This window comes from Primulina tabacum, chromosome 5 (assembly GCF_025594145.1).
Source record: "Primulina tabacum isolate GXHZ01 chromosome 5, ASM2559414v2, whole genome shotgun sequence".
NCBI classification, from domain to species: Eukaryota; Viridiplantae; Streptophyta; class Magnoliopsida; order Lamiales; family Gesneriaceae; genus Primulina; species Primulina tabacum.
The window spans coordinates 13,193,094-13,211,369 of record NC_134554.1 but is presented as its reverse complement, the minus strand read 5'-3'; the positions used below and the strand labels follow the sequence as shown (position 1 = coordinate 13,211,369).

General features: G+C 36.6%; 5 protein-coding genes across 5 annotated transcripts; all 5 read right to left on the bottom strand.

Moving 5' to 3' along the window:
- Positions 1-1,209: 1,209 nt before the first annotated feature.
- Positions 1,210-2,394, bottom strand: LOC142544141 (putative RING-H2 finger protein ATL21A). Its single transcript, XM_075651214.1, has 2 exons — positions 1,776-2,394; positions 1,210-1,692 (listed from the first exon to the last, which is right to left on the bottom strand). The coding sequence occupies exons 1-2, from the start codon at positions 2,392-2,394 to the stop codon at positions 1,220-1,222; spliced, it is 1,092 nt and encodes a 363-aa protein (XP_075507329.1). The 3' UTR covers positions 1,210-1,219.
- A 671-nt stretch (positions 2,395-3,065) lies between these two features.
- LOC142544808 (putative RING-H2 finger protein ATL21A) lies at positions 3,066-4,916 on the bottom strand. Its single transcript, XM_075651845.1, has 2 exons — positions 3,910-4,916; positions 3,066-3,648 (listed from the first exon to the last, which is right to left on the bottom strand). The coding sequence occupies exons 1-2, from the start codon at positions 4,577-4,579 to the stop codon at positions 3,224-3,226; spliced, it is 1,095 nt and encodes a 364-aa protein (XP_075507960.1). The 5' UTR covers positions 4,580-4,916; the 3' UTR covers positions 3,066-3,223.
- A 1,036-nt stretch (positions 4,917-5,952) lies between these two features.
- On the bottom strand, positions 5,953-7,929 carry LOC142544807 (cytochrome b561 and DOMON domain-containing protein At3g61750-like). The gene is made up of 3 exons (XM_075651844.1): positions 7,395-7,929; positions 6,852-7,252; positions 5,953-6,692 (listed from the first exon to the last, which is right to left on the bottom strand). The coding sequence occupies exons 1-3, from the start codon at positions 7,461-7,463 to the stop codon at positions 6,689-6,691; spliced, it is 474 nt and encodes a 157-aa protein (XP_075507959.1). The 5' UTR covers positions 7,464-7,929; the 3' UTR covers positions 5,953-6,688.
- Positions 7,930-8,363: 434 nt separating this feature from the next.
- On the bottom strand, positions 8,364-14,261 carry LOC142546765 (dynamin-related protein 5A-like). Its single transcript, XM_075654657.1, has 16 exons — positions 13,928-14,261; positions 13,273-13,336; positions 13,052-13,156; positions 12,774-12,875; positions 12,508-12,558; positions 12,348-12,409; positions 12,129-12,219; positions 11,947-12,011; positions 11,019-11,213; positions 10,564-10,683; positions 10,344-10,414; positions 10,038-10,263; positions 9,498-9,548; positions 8,958-9,186; positions 8,722-8,861; positions 8,364-8,622 (listed from the first exon to the last, which is right to left on the bottom strand). The coding sequence occupies exons 1-16, from the start codon at positions 14,054-14,056 to the stop codon at positions 8,494-8,496; spliced, it is 1,830 nt and encodes a 609-aa protein (XP_075510772.1). The 5' UTR covers positions 14,057-14,261; the 3' UTR covers positions 8,364-8,493.
- Positions 14,262-15,238: 977 nt separating this feature from the next.
- Positions 15,239-17,877, bottom strand: LOC142546764 (UV-stimulated scaffold protein A homolog). Its single transcript, XM_075654656.1, has 2 exons — positions 17,572-17,877; positions 15,239-17,222 (listed from the first exon to the last, which is right to left on the bottom strand). The coding sequence occupies exons 1-2, from the start codon at positions 17,752-17,754 to the stop codon at positions 15,441-15,443; spliced, it is 1,965 nt and encodes a 654-aa protein (XP_075510771.1). The 5' UTR covers positions 17,755-17,877; the 3' UTR covers positions 15,239-15,440.
- Positions 17,878-18,276: the final 399 nt, after the last annotated feature.

Here is an 18,276-nt window from a genome sequence, read left to right as displayed (position 1 = left end):
TGAATCGTCTTTCACACTTTTCACGTGGTTCATATTCTAACCGTTTGAGAAAATCTTTCAACCGCCTAAAAACGATTGAAGACAAATTTTAAAAGCAAATATTTTTAAAAGAGTTTATTCACCCCAACTAAATTCTTTTCTGATCCCAGTAATATACAATCACTAAACACATACAAATACATAATATATATAAATTATTATATATGTATTTATAAAATCCATAATTTGATTGATTTTTAGGTTATTATAACTTATACGTGGTGCTTAGATATATATTTTTTCAAAATTTGTTTCAGTTAAATTTGTTCTATATATTATACTCATTATAATTTATTATATAACATAAAATTAATTGCTTGAATTTTAATTTGAGAAACAATTTTGAAAGTAAGGTATATACGTTCTTAATTAATTTATTCGTCTAATATGACAATAGACTAAACCAATATGTTAAGACTCATAAGAACATTTCTCAGAAAATGGAGAGGTTTCATTATTCGGTTTACCACGATAAATGAGCTTCCAAAATTGTATCCAAATGAAGAAAATGAACTATTTATACTAAACTAAAAATAAGAAAAATGTGTTTTACTAAAAACGTGTTTTGTGAATCTTATTCTACCAACACAATATAAATTAAAAAATATTTATTCAAATTATTTTTAAAAAAATCAAATTTTAATTTTTATTAAATAATTAATATTCACGTGCATCGCACGTGCTTCTTGCTAGTCATAGTAAAAAAACAAAAACCAAAAACCAAACAAAGTTCTTGGACTTTTGTCGTAAACGAACGAATATGATCAATGTCTATCTTTCAACGTTGTAACATTCGGGAAGGGTGCGATTCTTCCTTGGTCATTGAACGACACGGTTTGCGTGATTGCACGTGAAGCCTTTCTTTCCTTCTCTGAATTTTCTCCTGAAGCTAAATATTATAAATATTGCACAGAATGATAAGAGAGAATGTCGTGAAAGATTTCTTCACGTTGAATTTAGCCTTGGAGAGAACTCAAACAAGGAAAGAAAACTTCATCATTATTTTAGATAAAAAATAATAATAATCATGAATATCTTGTTCTTTAGAAAAGGTAAAACTTGTCCCCAGCCCAACTTTTATTAAATGGCTTACCAAGAATAAATTACGGACTCGTCAATATTCCATTTCACTATACATCAACTTAAATTAAATTGATATCATTTCTTGAATCATATAAAACTATATTACAAAGTCAGCAACACACAGACATGTCCTACAAACAGGACAAGTCCCATTTTTTTGCAACCATTTCTCGACGCATCCAGCATGAAAGGAATGCTCACACTTAGTTATAAGCCTAATTGTCTCCTTGTGGCCATAATTTTCCAAACATATTGCACAACAATTACTATTACCACTAAAATTCCTCCCACTTTCACCAAAAACAACTGTTTCTGTGCAGGCATCAATTCTTGACTCGTCCAGGCCGATGTTTTCACAGCCACGGGGTGGCTGCATTGCAGTAGCTTCAGTCGACTGAGGCACGGAAGATATGGTGGGCAATGTCGTTTCACCTGCCTGGTGTTGCCTCTTTATCATTCTCAGTAAATGGAAGCAGAATCCTGAGCAGCAGCTTAAGGCCATTAGTGTAGTGACTGGTGTACTGAAGATTATGGCAATGATCTTTGCTGATAGCTTACTTGCAAATCCACCTGAACAAGTAGGTTCATTATTATCTTTTGGATCAAAGTCATTAAAGCATAGCAAATGACTAGTATTTGAGAAGATTTCTTACCATTGTCTTGGTTTTCTTGACAATCTTTGCAGACAGTAGCATTCCATGACAGAATCAAGGAAAAATCAGCGTAAATTTCTTCGATCTTAAGCCGCCCTGGTAACGAAAGTGGGATAAACCAGCTACCGATAGCCTTGCATCCAAAATTTACCATGATTTCTTGAGGTAATTCACGAGTAGCTATCGTCGAGTTTGTCGAGTTGATTAGGCAGCTAATTGGATTAAAGAGGGACCCCGTATCGGAAGGACATACATAAACCGTGTAGTTTAAGTGAGATCCGACTTTAAAGTACGAAGATGAAATATTCAAGTTTGATAATCTTCTCATCCAGCAATTCCCTGGATCTTGGAGTTTGATGTATCCTAAGACGTAGTCGATGTTTTGCACGACGAAATCTCCATAGTAAGGAAGATTTAGAAAAATCGTGTTTAGGGGAATATTGCAAGTTAGTTTGATATATGTGCAATCATTCGTTGGAGTAAGGTTTTGTAGTATAAAAGGATATCTTATGGCTATTGAGCTGTTGCCACAGAGAGAAATTGGGCAAGAATTTCCCACATGAACAACAAGAGAGAAATAGAGGAAAACAAGTAAGACAAGTTTAATATTTAGTTCCATGTCAAAAATAGTGGAACCTCAACATACTTATGCTTACCTTTATACTCCAGGAACAAGTGAAAAAACAACTGTAAGATGCTCGGAGCATCCAAGGTTAATAAACATTGTATAAAAAGAAACATGTAGGATGAAAGAAAATTACCCTTTTGTAAATCTAGATGTATTATGGTAAAGACAAATGATGATCTTATATATATCTTATGACTTTCACATGTAGAATAATTGAATGTCGATTAAATAGATAAAATCTTGATCTGATATGATTTAATAACCAGCTGATTAGTTTTCTCATCAAAACAAATGATTACAAAGGCCAAAAATATACAAAAACATTGTGAAACATTAAATTATTATGTACAAGTCCATTTATATTTTGGATATGGATAATTGATAATTGGGTGTCAATAAACAATTGGGATACCATAAATATGCTAGTTTTTATGTGAAGATTGAATCCCGAACCTTTTCTCATTTGGAAGACATCGGTGTCATCCATCAGGCCAAAGGATCTTCCGCAGGCAGCTCTTGCCAACACGAGACTTAAATAACATTAACTTTTTCGTTATTGTGATTTGTTCTGTTTCTTGATTTCATATATTGGATAGAAATTATGCAAAATCTATTGATGATATGAAGTTGTAGCTTCCATATCCACGGTTTGTACAAAAACAATGATAATTTTCATTTTACAGATTTCATTTTGTACAACCAAAAAACAAGCCTACATTGAACTAAAAAAAAAAAGATATTGGGGAGCAATAATTGCTCGTGTTGTCCTATTAGGTTACTTGAAACCATTTTCCCACACAAGATAACGATTTTCACTTTCTCATGCATTGGCACCACGGGTAGGTGAAGGCGAATTCCGACAAACCGGGCAAGTCCCGTGTATCCTTAGCCACTCATCAATGCATTCTGAATGAAAGCAATGCTCACATGAAGGTATACATCTGATCGTGTCTTTTGGATGGTAATCTTCTAGACATATGGGACATGTTGCACCATTAGGCCCTGGAACGCGTCGGCTCTCACCAAGAATGACTTTTGAGTATGATTCAATGGTCGAATCATCTAGTCCTGATAAAGCAGTGGCATCCGGAGCCGGTTCCACCGGGGCTACAGCATTTTCATGATTTCTGGTGTGTCTTCTTTCAAGAGTAAATATAAAGCATGATATGCAAATCGAGCAAAAAATGGCTGGTATAACTACTGAAAGCACGATGATTTTGAAGATTTGGAGACCCCGAGATTTGTCTGTGGAAAAAAACCAATGCCATCAATAATATAGCTTTCATATAGAGTAGACTATATTATTTTTAATTAGTATGTCTTATATATGTGCTGGTGTCACCTATCATTCTAAAAATTTGACTTTATAATATAGATTCAACTACCACAATGGACAAGTAGAATGAATATCTTGACCCAATCAAAAGGTCGGAATGTCCTTTGAGCTTATGAATCTCCTTTTCTTGATTAGTGTATCCTCAAAGATGAAAATTATGAAAAGCCTACCTCTTCTTGGATTACTGAAACACAAAATCTGGTCACTGGTGCTGCTCTCAAATCCACAAATATCACCTCTTGCTTCACAATCCAAGCAGTTTGGATCATTCCACATCAACTGTAGATGCCCATTTAGATCAGAAGTGAGCCCTCCGTTGTCTGGCCATGGAACCGGGATTGGATGCATACCAATAATACTGCACATATTCAAGGCTCTAGCAAGATTCGTTGACGAAGTTGCCAAAACCAAGGAATCATGCGTGCTAAGGCAATCTACCGGTGTGAAACGGTTCCTTGCAACCTCTGGAGGGCAGCTCAGTATTGTGTAGTTCTTGGAGTATCCAGCCATAAAAGGTGAAGAGGAAAGATTCAAGTTCAAAAGGCGCTTTGGAAGGCATCCATTCGGGTCATATAGTTTGATTTCCTGCCTTAGGTAGTCGATATCTCGGACCCAAAAATCTCCCCAGTAAGGGAGACTTAGCACGGCCTTCGCCCCTCGACTGTCGCAACTCAAGTTAAAGCCAGGATAACCGCAGTTTTGCTGTTGTTGGCCGAATAATCGAAATGGGAAGCGTACTTCAAACGGGTTGTTTCCGCAGAAAGCAGTTGGACAATCATTTCTTGCATGAATTTCAAGAAAGAGCAAGAATGCAAAAGATAGAATTTTGAAAAGGCCCATAAGTCAGAAAGAACTTGGGTGGCTTTGCTCTGTATCAGGCCAAGATATAGTAAACTGAATTATATATATATTTTGCATAAAAAGTCAGAGCCGCAATGCTAGAAAGATGCTGTGTGGACCTACATGGAAATGTTTGATAATTCCACAGAATTACAATATTACTACTTGGGATTAATTTAAATGTGATTATTGGGTGAAAATGGATGAGCAGTAAGCAATGTAAAAAGAGACATAACTTATCCTTCCTTCGGATTGTCAAAAGCATGTGATGATTTGTATTGGTTAAATGCTACTTAGGATAGTCAATAGACTAGTTGGAACTACTATAAAAGGAAGGCTTCTTCCATTGTAAATGTATTTCTTTCTCAATCAATATACGAGCCACTGCTCTCTCGGGTCAGTTAAAAAAGTAGGAGTGAGATAGAAAGTATTTAAAAAATAAGGACTATGACTTTTTTTTTTAAGAAACAAGGAGTTGACTTTTGAGTATTACATTAACTACAATTAAACTCTTAAATTTTATTAATTTTTCCCTTCTTTTTCTTCTCTGTCGACACACATCTTCCTTCAATTAAAATTTACGAATCTTTTTCCCCAAATCGAGATACGTCGACCCAAAATCAATTTAATCGACCATGATCGACCCAATGTATTGGAGCTGTCATTGGGTCGACAACGTGGGTGACCTACGCTATTTTTTGGTCGATCCAAGCGTCAAGCTTGGATAGACCGAACAATCAACAATAGTCGACCATTGTTTTGGTCGACCAAAACAATCTTTGGTCGACCAAAGCAACAAAACAATTGCTTTAATTCACCAATTGTTTGGTCGACCAAAGCAATTGTTTTGTTGCTTTGGTCGACCATTGTTTTGGTCGACCAACAATTGGTCTTTGACCAAAGCAATGGTCGACCATTGGTCGATCAAGCAATGGTGGACCATTGTTTGGTCTTTGGTCGACCATTAATAGATGGTCGATCTAAGCTTGGTCGATCACGTTTGGGTCGACCAAAACGTGGTCGAAATTTTCTTTTTCAATCAGTCGATCGACCAACGAAAATAAACAATAAATCGAAATAAACGTTAACATTATCATATTATTATTAGCCATTGCGTCGATTTGTGTTGAGAATTGTAGTCGGAAAAGAAATGAAAAGAGGGTCGACAGAGAGGATTTAGGTTGAGTCGACTGATGAGAATTAACTACGTGTTTAAAGTAAATGTATATATATAATCAAATTTAATTATGTATTTACACTTAAAATATAAGGACATTTAAGTAAATTGACTTATCGATTTTTTTTAAATACATCATAAAGCACTCCTTTTCCCCAAATTTCCCCTGCTCGTCCTTTTGGCACAGTCATGGTGTTTGTTCGGTCGGTTAAAAATTTTAAATCATTTTCTTACTTTCTTTTCAAGAAATGTTTACAAAAATTGGTACTTCACTCGGTCCTATATATAATCATGCTCACGAAATCAATACATCCCAGAAGGAATCAACTATATGAAGCAGTACGAGGAAATTTCTTGTCCCTTCCTTACTCAGGGGAAGTCTCTAATGCTTTGCAGGCAGGGAGAGTCACTCGCACCTTCCTCGAATCCGGCGGCCTTTAGACTCAAATCACTCACAAACCTATGTGGTTCTTCTGTCACATAATAATCTTGTCATCTCGTTTTTCGGATATTCACATTCTGATTTGCATATTTAAAAGACAACCTATATATTGCATTGCTAAATTGTATTCGTAGAAAAGGCCGGAGGGATGTCGCGTTCGTCTAACCGTTTAAGCCTTGGCAATGTTTCAAGGACAATACATACGACCAACACTGCAGCAAGCAGAAGTCCATAGCCAATCTTCCATGCTACCCCTGCTCCTGCAAGATGTATCCCCACAACTATATTGACTGCTCCGAAGAACAGGCAAGTAAAGACAAAAATTGCTCCGAACTGAATGACCACATGAAGGTAATACCATAAAGGATCTTCATGCTTGAGATGCCTAGCGAAAATTGCTCTCAAAGGAAGTAATTGACCCCATCCCAACATGCCGTGCGTTCTCTTATCTTTAATAAAGCTAGATGATACATCAACGATGGAATCCTCGTCACCTGCAACCAAAGGGTTTTTAAATAGATGTCAACAAATTGAAAATGGGTAGTGTAGGGAGCATAATTCACCAACTACTCTGTGAGCTGCATATGTGGGATCGAAACGTGATACATGATACAGCCAGTCCACAGATAGGCAAGAAAGGAGTGAAAATAGACCTATTTGATGAGAAATCAAATGATATGGTGGTCTTGTCCTGGTGAATCGGAAGGTGGAGGTGGTGAGGATATTTCGTGCCGAAACCCAACAAAACAGATTGGGTTTTGAGAGTTCTGTTGTACTTCAACTGGAACGATAGGTATATTGTCACACCATTAAGTGCGACGTAGGGTGGAACACTGGTCAACGGCACTTCGCCTTCATCGGGTTTGATTTCTGAGAGGGTGAAGCCCTGTACATGATACTGTTTTATTTTTCCTTGCCCTTCTGCTGTTATCCATCCAATCATACAGCTAGCATTGAGCATCATTCCATCCCTTGAAAAGCCCATCCCCGCCCATCCACTGGTGTAAATGCTTGACAAAACTATAGTGATCACATTATTCTTGGATGGAGAGTACTGCAAATGGGAAAGAAAGCAAGCTACTACAAATCATGTTCATTCATTTATTTTCGGAAAAAAGAACAAATTTTAATGCTGGATGCTAAATTACTTCCATTTATTGTAAGACTAATCGAAAGAATGCGTATGAATGTATTACCATCAGCACATAAGAATTCCATGGTTTGCAAGCCATATTGGGTAGAGGAAGAAATGAACTGAGATCCATGTCACATGGCACCTTAGAGGAATCTTCATCCTAGATAGTTTCTTCCACCACAAGACTCTTTAATTGAATGAAACTAACAAATAAAATTATGAATAATAAGGCCGATTTTGATGGCTGCGATAGCCTGAATAATACCCTTGAAATTTGCTCCATTGGTAGAACCAGAACGATTCAAGAGTGCTGCTTGTATGAAATAGAAGCAGTGGGGGAGATAATATAGCAACAATCTGAAAAAGGGTAGTTGGAAAAAGGTGTTTTTTGATTAAAAAGTTCCTTGAAATGGAAGATTAATACTAGGTGGATGGTGATGGTGGTAGGGCTGAGTAGGGTGATTGGAGGTGGCGAGTGATCATCATCATCATTCCCGCCAAATCCTTCAACCGAAGATAAAATAAACATTCCAGCTGTTTATCTTAGTCGTGACCAACTTTTGATTGCGATAAAATGACAAGGAATCATAAAAAGAAATTCGTAATTTGTGCAAGGTATTGCGTGAATATTGGTGAACTATGAGAATTTTAAGGTTAATCAATCTGTCGCCGTTACGGCAATCATTTGATTCTTGGATAGTCGAATGGCCATACTCATCCACCAACATTTCTCAACCTCTCTTTTCATATTTAAAAAATTGAACGGTGACCATTTTTTCAGGACATTCTTACAGTTTCTGTAATTAGTTCAATAACACTATAATCGCATCAGTAAGTAATACTGCTTGTGAAGTGGGCATCATTAGACGGTCGATAGTATGACATGAAAATCGATCAAGCGGGGGGCTAAGTATGTGGCCATCAGTATGGTGCGAGTACAGATCCGATACAAACTTTACAGTATATACTGGTGGTACGTGTTGAACTAAGTTTCGTGGGGATCAGGCTCAATATAGTACGAAATAAAAAAATGGAGACCATACCCTTGCAGAATGTAAAGGGACCAATTTTCGGTAGTACAAAGAATGGAGTCACACACAGAATGGAAATACATATAAAACAGGGAGAGTACATGACGGGGGGGAGATAGACATCGACTTCTATTTTGACCAGGCAACTGAATCGATCTCTGCTTGAGCGTTCCTATATAACTCGAGTCTCTTTGCAAGAGAAATACGCCTCTGCATAATTGCTGGATCCTCATCCAACAGTGTGCCCAACTGTCTCCCCTGCAAGCAAAATTATAATACATTTATCAAATAAATATAAAACATAAATTTTCGAAGATATATCCCCTCCAAAGTGTTCACTTAACAGAAATATAATACCTCTTTCTTGCCTAATTCGGTGAAGAAATGATCAAGAAGGCTGCGCTTTGCCTCACGGACTTGGCAATAGACGATAGACTTGGGAATGGAGTTCCTCAGACTTGCACAAACCATATTTACGTAAGACAACACAGTTGATCCTGTATAAGAAAATGGCACAACAAGAAAATTAAATAAATTACCAATGAAATTAAATGATAATATGATGACGGAGACACAATGGTTGCTACACTCACCAATTCGTCGAAGATATGAGTCATTGTATCTATCAAAAATGGAATGAGTCGGATTACCACCCTTCTCAACATCTTGAGGAAGTTTCCGAAAGAAATCAACAGTTAAGTAACTGCATTCCATTTCCACTAGCTGTAAAGTTGCCTTCTTGCTTTCCTCCTTCAATCTGTCTAATGATTCAACAGCAGCACTCCCAACCTCAACTCTGAGAGAGGGGTATTGCTTCAGCTCCTGGAAGCAGTAGACGCATGAATCGTCAAGTTCTCAATAGCAAAATGATATTTCAAGTACTGCATATTCGACTAGTCTTTACATAATTTATTTCCATCAGGGTCATCCAGTGCCCATGCGTTTTAAGGCGATGGGAGAAGGTAGAAAATTGTGATTCAACAATCCTCGTGGATTTTTCTCATTCAGACGAGCAAAGCAAAATGAATATAAGATGGAAACAAAATTTCAAAATTAGGAGTCCCGTCAACTTATTCAAAGATGAAAGCAACGCAAATAAATGAATGCTACTAAAAATGAATCTAAAAACATACCACAGTCTCGCTCATTGACTTTTGCACTAATTCTTTCAGTATTCCATGAACCTGACATAGAGAGAGAGAAAGGATCAACAGATAGGCAATCACACTATGAAACTGATACGCCTCAAAATGAGCAAAATCATCAAAGCTAGTCCACAAGACTCTCTTCTTTGCTGTAAGATCCCAAGGGGATTATTTTTTAATTTTCAAGAATAAACACACCAAAAAAAAAAAAAAAAACAGAACCCACAGCAGCTGTCTCTCAGAAAGAAAGCCTAGGGTCAGGACTTAGACTTCAAAGCTTATCTCCAGAACTAGCATCGTATCAATAACGTAACTAATAAAATCAAGATAAATAATTCTCGTTGAACTAGAATGAACTTATTTTTTTAGACCGGACATCCAGGATTCGTTTCAATTAATAGATACTTGCATGGTAGTTGAAAAAAAACCAAACAAGACTCCAATCTGTTTCTTTGCATCATTGGTTCTGAGTTTTACTTGGTCATTGTTTTTATTATAGTCATATTAAACAGAAGTTCAGGTCAATACCGCATCAACAGCTGCCTCAGCAGGACCTTTGATGGTAATCAACGCAGTTTCTATTAGACGACGATACCCCTGTTCAGGAGCTATAAGATGAGGTTGATACCCATCAGCTTCGGTTATTAGTTTCCGTACGTTTTCCATCGCTAGATGCTTGTCAAATTGCAAGCGTTTCAATGCAGCAGGTAGCTGGTTATCAAACACGTTGTATATTTTATCACCACCTGGTCGACTGTAAATTCATGTGAGAACAGATATGAGAACTACGATGGAACTTAACTAAAAAAGGTTACAAAAATAAGGAATACATACACCCCATCTAGATGTTCCTTGAATATTCCATCAAATGCACGGCAGATTTCCATTATCATGTACAACTTTCCCTGAATTGATAATCAGGGGTTGAAATCAGAACATATGTCATGAAGCAAAAATAATTAAAACGCTTTTGTGTAAGAAACAAATTCTAAACCTCGCAGATGACTGGCCATGGACAATTTTTTAAAAGGTAAAGAGGAAAAAATTTACTTACTCCGGCATCAGTAGCAATGGGCTTTCCGAGACGACTCAACTCAGATTCAAGCTCAATAATTGTTTTGTTGATAAGAGACTGAAGGCCTGGAATTCGAGATTTGATAACAGATTCCAAATGCTAGAACATGGAGACAAATTGGAACATATATATATAATTGCAGTTAGTCAACTTCAGATGAATCAGAATATATTAAAACACAATTTACAAAAATAACTTATACAGCTCCAGATTCGATTAGTTGAAAACATCCAACAGCTTGATCTTATTTCAGCTCTGTTGGCCAGAAATAAATGGAAAGGGCTATATAGCCAGTGTCCTTCGACAAATTCTTTCAGTGAAAGTTTTCAATTCAGTCAACATAATTATTCTTAAAAAAATGGAAATTTTGCATTTTCTACAAGAGGTCTCTCCTTGTAAGCTTAGCAAGCTTCCGAGGAAGATAATTAACTTACTTTCGATAGAATTTTCCCAAGATGCTCAGAACCCATCCTGTGAGCAAGATGTTTATATTCTGGGGTTTGAGCAAAATACTCCCGCTCTCTACGTCTAGCAGCGATCATGTCCACATTTTTGTTGATGTCTTGTTGAGAGCGATTAACAACCCCTATCCAAGGGAATTGCAGCTTGTAAGCTCTTCCTTCCAAGATCTGAGAAGCCAAAAAGAATCCTAAACAGGAAATCCTTCTAAAAAACAACAACGTTCTTGCAGTAACATGAAAACCTCTTTTCAAAACGGTCCATAACTCAAAAATCAACATGAAAACACTAAACAGACAACGGGAACTTAAAAATTCAAATATCCAGGGACATGAATTCCAAGCAGCAGACAAAACTGTCAGTAACAGGACAACAAGGATCCTCCGAGTTAACATCTAAAAGGCACCAAGATAATGACTATTGAGAACAACGAATATTTAGCAAATAACTTAGATATGAAAATAAGTCCTGAATGGCACATGGGAAATTAAAAAAACGAGCATCTGAATCAGCAAAATGTGTGCTTGTCACTATTGTCATCTTTGTAAGATGATCTTAATGTAGCTCTGGCTTGTGAACCTAAAATGGACTTAAAGAGCAAGCAAATCTTTATTTCAAGCTCATACATCTCAGCAAGAAATGAAGCTGAAGTAGGCACCTAAAACTATGGGGGAAATGACAAAATGAAATGGTATTCTATCCTGACACAGAAAAACGACACTAAGCTGCAACACAAAATTGCACTGAACCATGGGTTCTGTGAATTCCAAGTTGCAAGGACATCAAGATTCACAAAGGGACAGCTCTAAGTCAAGTACAATCAACACAAAACTAAGGAAAAAGAATTGTTTCAATTCCATAAAAAATATCAGCATATCATCGATATACATTTGTTAAACCTACCTCTACAGCATCAGTACCCTTATCCATCAGATCAATCTTTGTTAAAACTCCAAATGTTCTTTCTCCTGAAATAAGTCCATCGTAAACTCAGAAAATTAAATATGAAAAAAGATAACATGGTAACCAAATGACAATAATAAAACTGAACATGATTCTACACAGACAAACAATTTCTAAGATACCTTTTGGATCTACCTCTCGAGAAACCTTGATTGCATCCGATGTGGCAAGATCTTGGTTGGCAGGAGAAACTGCCAATATAATACAGTTGGGCTGCAACGTATTATTTCGATTAAAATATTAAATTTACATACTGCTTTGAAAAAATTAAACCATTTGGTTCTTCCAATTTACTGGAAAAATAAACACAAAACTAAAGAGAGAATACAAAAAGAAAATACCTTCTCAATATAAGATCGCACCATGTTTTCAATTTCTGTTACTATGCTGTCCGATTGACCCTCTATATTAAACAATCATTTTGGTTATTTTCAGAGGAAAATGAGACAAAAAGAACAAGAAGCGTTCAAATTTACAATATAAATCAAGGGAATAACTCACCGACAGCAACTTTTGTAAGCCCAGGAAGATCGATCAAGGTCAAATTCACAACTGCAATCACCAAAGTTATGCAATCACTACGTACTCAGCAGACATAAAAAAAATATCATTTGCAATTGAGACTTGATTTATTTCAGATTTCAGAAAGTTCATTTGCAACAATAACTGTTAGCATCAGTTAAAAATTTAAGATTGGTATAAATCACCACGTATGTGTAAATAAATTATCAGAAATGAGGAATTAACAATGAAACATTCTAACTCACCACTGGGGGAATAAATGCTAAGATAAATTGGAACACTAGAAATTTGTTTGGAACGCCCTGTCTCCCTATCAGTCTCATCAGCAATCTCCTTTCTTACAGCAGCTGCAGAAACCAAAAACTTTATTTTCTATCAATGTGAAACACTCAACAAAAACATATCGAAAAGAACCACACAATGGATGCTAACACTGTGGGGAATTCATGACCTGACGAAAAATAATGATAGAAACATAGGTTCCATGTTAATTAAGAGGAAAAGAAACCCCCATAAAATTTACCAAAATCAGTGAATCTCTTTCTAGGAAGATGTCCAAACTCTGCATACTCTCTACCCTCATCCAGCCGATGAAGCTGAAGGACAAGTGGGCGTCGAGTAACAATTCCTGTAATTTAAATTATGCCCATATAAGCTCATCCATGTGTCAAAGAAGAAGGGAATCTTTTAAAAAATAAACATTCCATATGGTAGTTCATCCACAGCACAAAGAAATGTATTTACCGGATCCACGAGGCAAGAAATCCTTTCCAACAACGCTCTCAAGTACTGAGGACTTCCCAGAACTCTACAGAGCATAAACCATCAGCGTCAATTGCCACAAAATGTAACTAATTAAGAGAAGAAAGACATTGAATCAAAGTTTAACTGGCTGCAAACGGTTCAAAGAATAGTTATAAAATGCAAAGATCACAAAACACTAACCAATACAATCAATATAAGCATGCAAACTGTAAGTAGCAAGGCTTAAGCCAGTTTCTAACTTCCCCCCCGATGAAAGGTTTCTTATTAAACGACTTATTTAGGATTACAACATAACTTGATAATCTTTAGGTAATTTAGGTGCATACCACAGATCGATAAAAAAAAAAGAAAAAAGAAAAAAAAAGACATAAACAAGTGATACAGAGAAAGTACATTTGCAAATAAATAGTGAAAAAAATAATCAAATCGAAATCAATACAATTATCAGGCAGATCTAAACTTCAATCCACGAAAGTACAAAGAAAAATCATGAAATCGTCGATTACATAAGCACTGATAATATCCGAAGACATTACACATAAGAAGTAAGAAAAATCCAGCTGGTCAGGACAAATAGATCGAACAAAAGAGAGTAACAAGAGCGAAATACTTCGAAAGAAACTCGATCAGATACCTGTCCGCCGACGACAGCGATAGAAGGTAAAGCGTCCCAGAGCGTAGGTAACGCGCTCTCCTCCCCGTGATCTCCAAGCGCCGTGCATGCTCTCTGAAGCCTGTTGACTAATTGTATCAGATTCTCCATCTCCAAGTCAGTTCTGAGTCAAAGATCCGTGATTTATAACAGCAACCAAAGCGGTTCAAATTTTATATCGGAAAAGGAATCGGAATCGGTAGCTACTGTTTGATCTCTCGATCTCGTACTGAAAATTTGAGAAATAAATGTTGAAGATCGATAAATTTTGCAGGCAGAGAGGGGGAGAGAGCGGAGGAGGAGATTTTGAAATGGGGAAGAATTGGGGCATTTAAGGGTCGAACCGCCTGCACTCGGTGGGTCGGGTGGCCCGGGTTCATTTCTTTGTTTGTGCTTAAATTTTAATGACGTTACCTACTTTTTGAATTTGAAAAGTCTGAATTATTTTTTTCTTATTTTATTATTTTTGGGGTGGCGGTGTTCCGTGTATGCGACGAAGTCTCTGGTTATTCTAAAAATATCAAAAAATATTCTAAATATCAAAAAATATTTCTCACTTGTTCTTTAAAAACTATAAATGAAGAACAATTTATTAAAAATATTTTCTTAAATTTTTACAATTTTTAGTCCAAGGAATGTTTTATGTTTTTTTCACTTATACAACGCTAAACTATTTTTAAAGAATTTGTCCTAACATAGCATCATATTTAAAATAATTTTGTTATTTTTTTCTCAAAAAATATTTTTTTTTTTAATTTGATCTGATTGATTTTTTTTTTTGTCTTGTTTGATAAATTTCTTTTTTCTTTGTTTTATGTTTCAAATATTTGTTTTTGATGTTTAACAAAATTTTCACTGATATATGGAAAGTTAATGTGAATTAGTATCATCCAGTTTTGATTCCTTTAGGAGAAATTGCACTAATTTATTTGGTAATTACATTTGATTAAATATTTTAATCATATTGGATCGCTTTTAGTTATAACTGTAAAAGATGTTTTGAAGTAAAGTATGCCATCATAGTCAAAATATCGCATTTTTCTAAAAACATTAATTGACATTAAAGTGTTTTATGGTAGTTCATTACTCGAGTCAATTTTTTTTTATAACATTTCTATTAATTGGGTACAAAAATTTCAGAAGTGGTCGTGTTCGTTTTTCTTGACCAGTGTTGCATGTGTTACTACTGACAAGAGCGCTGCAGTTTGTTTGATTCATTTCCGATCGTTGGCTCTCCGCTGCACCACGGTAGTACATGTTTAACATTCAATAAAGTTACTAAAATTACAGCAATAAAACAGCGAAAAGGGCGTGAAATAAGAGCGACCTAAACCAAGTTTACGTACGTACAATATGTAGCAATTAAAAGTTGGTCCACAAATTTAAAGTACAAAAAAGCACCTGGAACTTCTTAAGGCGACAAGATAGTTGAGGCACGCCATTATCTTTGATCAATAGAAATAATAAACAAACACGGGTAAGACTGAACCTTGATCTACCACTGATTAGGAAAAGCCTCCCGATAGTTGGCGTCCTCTATTTCTGTCAGCTGTCTTATCGTGCTCTCTCTTGCTCCAGTGCTTAATAGCCTCTGAGCTAATCTATCTTTAGCAGTATATTTCTTTTTCAGCATTGATGCAAGTGTTTGTTTCTTGATTCTAGATGAAGATTTAGAACCATTCCCAAGTTCCATGTCTCCTCCAATATGAGAGGATCTAGAAGTTGAAGCAACTGCTGCATTTCGAAGAACAGCTTCATTGTGTGCCCGGACTTCTGCAAGCTTTGCTCTCTTCAAAGCCTGCTTGTCTGATTGACTCTTCTTGGCTTCTTCTCTATCTCTTTCCCTAACATTCAGCAAAGCTTGCTTTAGTAGCTGCTCCACCTTATCACTGTCCACATCTGGAGTCATTTCTACTGACTGATTCTGGGGATCTGTCTCTTCTACCATAGAGCTCTCACTAATCGGATTTCCTTCATCATCCCTAGGGATGATCAGTCCATGAAATGGACAAACTCTCAAGTCTCTTCTTTGACAAAGTTGTCCATTTCGTGATGGTGCTCGACATGGTTTGATTTCAACAGGTTCTTCTTTATAAAAAGATGCTCGTACATTAAGTTCGGCTATTTTCTCTGCTGGTATAACTGCATCACAGTCTACCCTACCCCAGTGACCTTCAAGATCCAATCCCCTATGATTAGCCAAAACATCCCGATTTGAGCCCCAGTTATCGAGGAAGGAACCCCAGGTAAAAACTGGGGCTTCAGCCAAGAGTTTACCTCGGGCAGGGTTTGATTCGCTTCGACCACTGTCACAACTATTTATCGTATTTTTGTCAGACACTTTATTATGGAATTCTATGCCCTTTGCATCATCAGCGGTCGATGCAACAGGGCAATCATTGCCATCGGAATGATTAGAAACAGAGTACCCTTTCTCAAATCCTTGCAAAGTACCATCTTCCCAGATATCTTCTTCTTCGGTATTTGCTACATTAGGAAGTGCACAACCCGATTCTTCACATTTATCCTTAGTCAATCGAATGATATTTCTAATATCTATAAACTTCTTCAAAGTAGAATCCCTGAACCTGTTATCTTCCACGTCCACCCTTATTAGAACAGAGAGCCATTCTTGTACTCCAGCTAGATGCTTAGTCACCAAAACCTTATAAAGTTCTCTCAGGGCATCAAAAACAATTTTATTTTCACTACTCTCCTGAATTTTTTCCCCCTCTCTCAAAGAATCATGACGTATCTGCCGTAATTCTGAGTTACGAAACTCTTCGATTTCTTCACCATCTACAGTAGCAAATGGCAGATGTTCATCCTCCGTTTTAAGAATATCTAAACATTCACCAATCTCATCAACTGTCGATTGTATTTCATCTTTAATGGAAGAAATACTAGTCTTCAAGGATTCAAATTTTTTCAGCAAGATCTCTTTTGTTCTCATCTCCCTTTCTTTCCTCTCAAGCTGAATCCGAGCTGCATTGGCTTGCAGGTTAGGAAATTGAAATCGGAGGGTGTTCTTAAGATAGTCGTACCCCAACCTGAGCTGTCTGTAATGAATGCCAAATGTGACATTCCACTTTTCTAATAACTCGATAGCCTTTGAGCGCAGAACAGATGCAACGGAAGTAGGCTCAGGTAGTGGCAAATTCCTTTGAAATCCAATACTCAAGCTGAGTAACTGATCTAGATTCTCGACCATAAGAGTTCTAAAAAGTTTGGACCGCATGAAAAGCTCGTTTATTATGAGAAGTGCAAGATATCTTACCTATACAACACAAAACAATCCAATTTATATCAAAATATCTTCATAAAGGGGCATTGATGATTTTCCTAGCGTCGACAAATTGGGAAAAATACTTTCAAATAATAACTTCAGGTATCAGTATCACACTGCCTAAACATGAGAAGCATGTATATTAAATTAAAATAAAAATCGAGAATGAAACTGGTGAAATTACGGTAGATTGAGGAAAATCCGATCATACAACCATCTATCTAAAGCAAGTAAGCTTTGAAAGGTAAGCAATTTGCTAATAAGATTGAGCTTTTCGTGAATAAATTTTTAATTAAAGCTATGCTCCTGAATAATAATGAAACTGTATTAGACGAGGTACCTGAGAATGGTCACGTTTCATGAGCGATAATAGGGTTTGGGCGGCGCATCGGAGCTCGGGATCGGATGAGCGGACCGAGGATTTTATGGCCTTGAGGAGCCGGGGATCAACATCCGCCGCCGTGGAGTTGGTGGCCCTCTCAATCAACGCCGACACCGCCGCCTTTTCCGTTTCTTCCTTCATGATCTCTTATCGTTTATCTGGAATTATTTTGGTATTTAGCGGTTATATTTGTGTAGCAGTGGTGGGCTCGTCAGAGTCGACCCATCGTTGTTTCTCCACTCTATATCGATTGACCGTACAGGAAGGCGGTTACAGGAAGTTGGGCCAATTGAGAAGGTTCTAGGAGACGGTCTAATACCTCAGGCCCAGGCCCATGTTAAGTATTAGAGCTACGCCACGAAATAATATATTATTGGAAATACGTATTTTTTACATCGGCGGAATTACTATTTTATTATTAATTAAAATTTCATATTTTCAAGAGCTTCCACTTAAGTAATACAATCCTACCACACATTAATAGGTCGTGTAAATCAATATGTTCATTGAATATTTTACACGCTCTCATTATTAATTCTGATTCTATATGAAATTTAATTTAACCTAATTAAACGAAAGGAACAAAGATTTTTTTACGGGGATATAATGCATCGACGGGTAGATTCTTATATTTTCTTTGGATTTTATTGCACGTGTTTATTG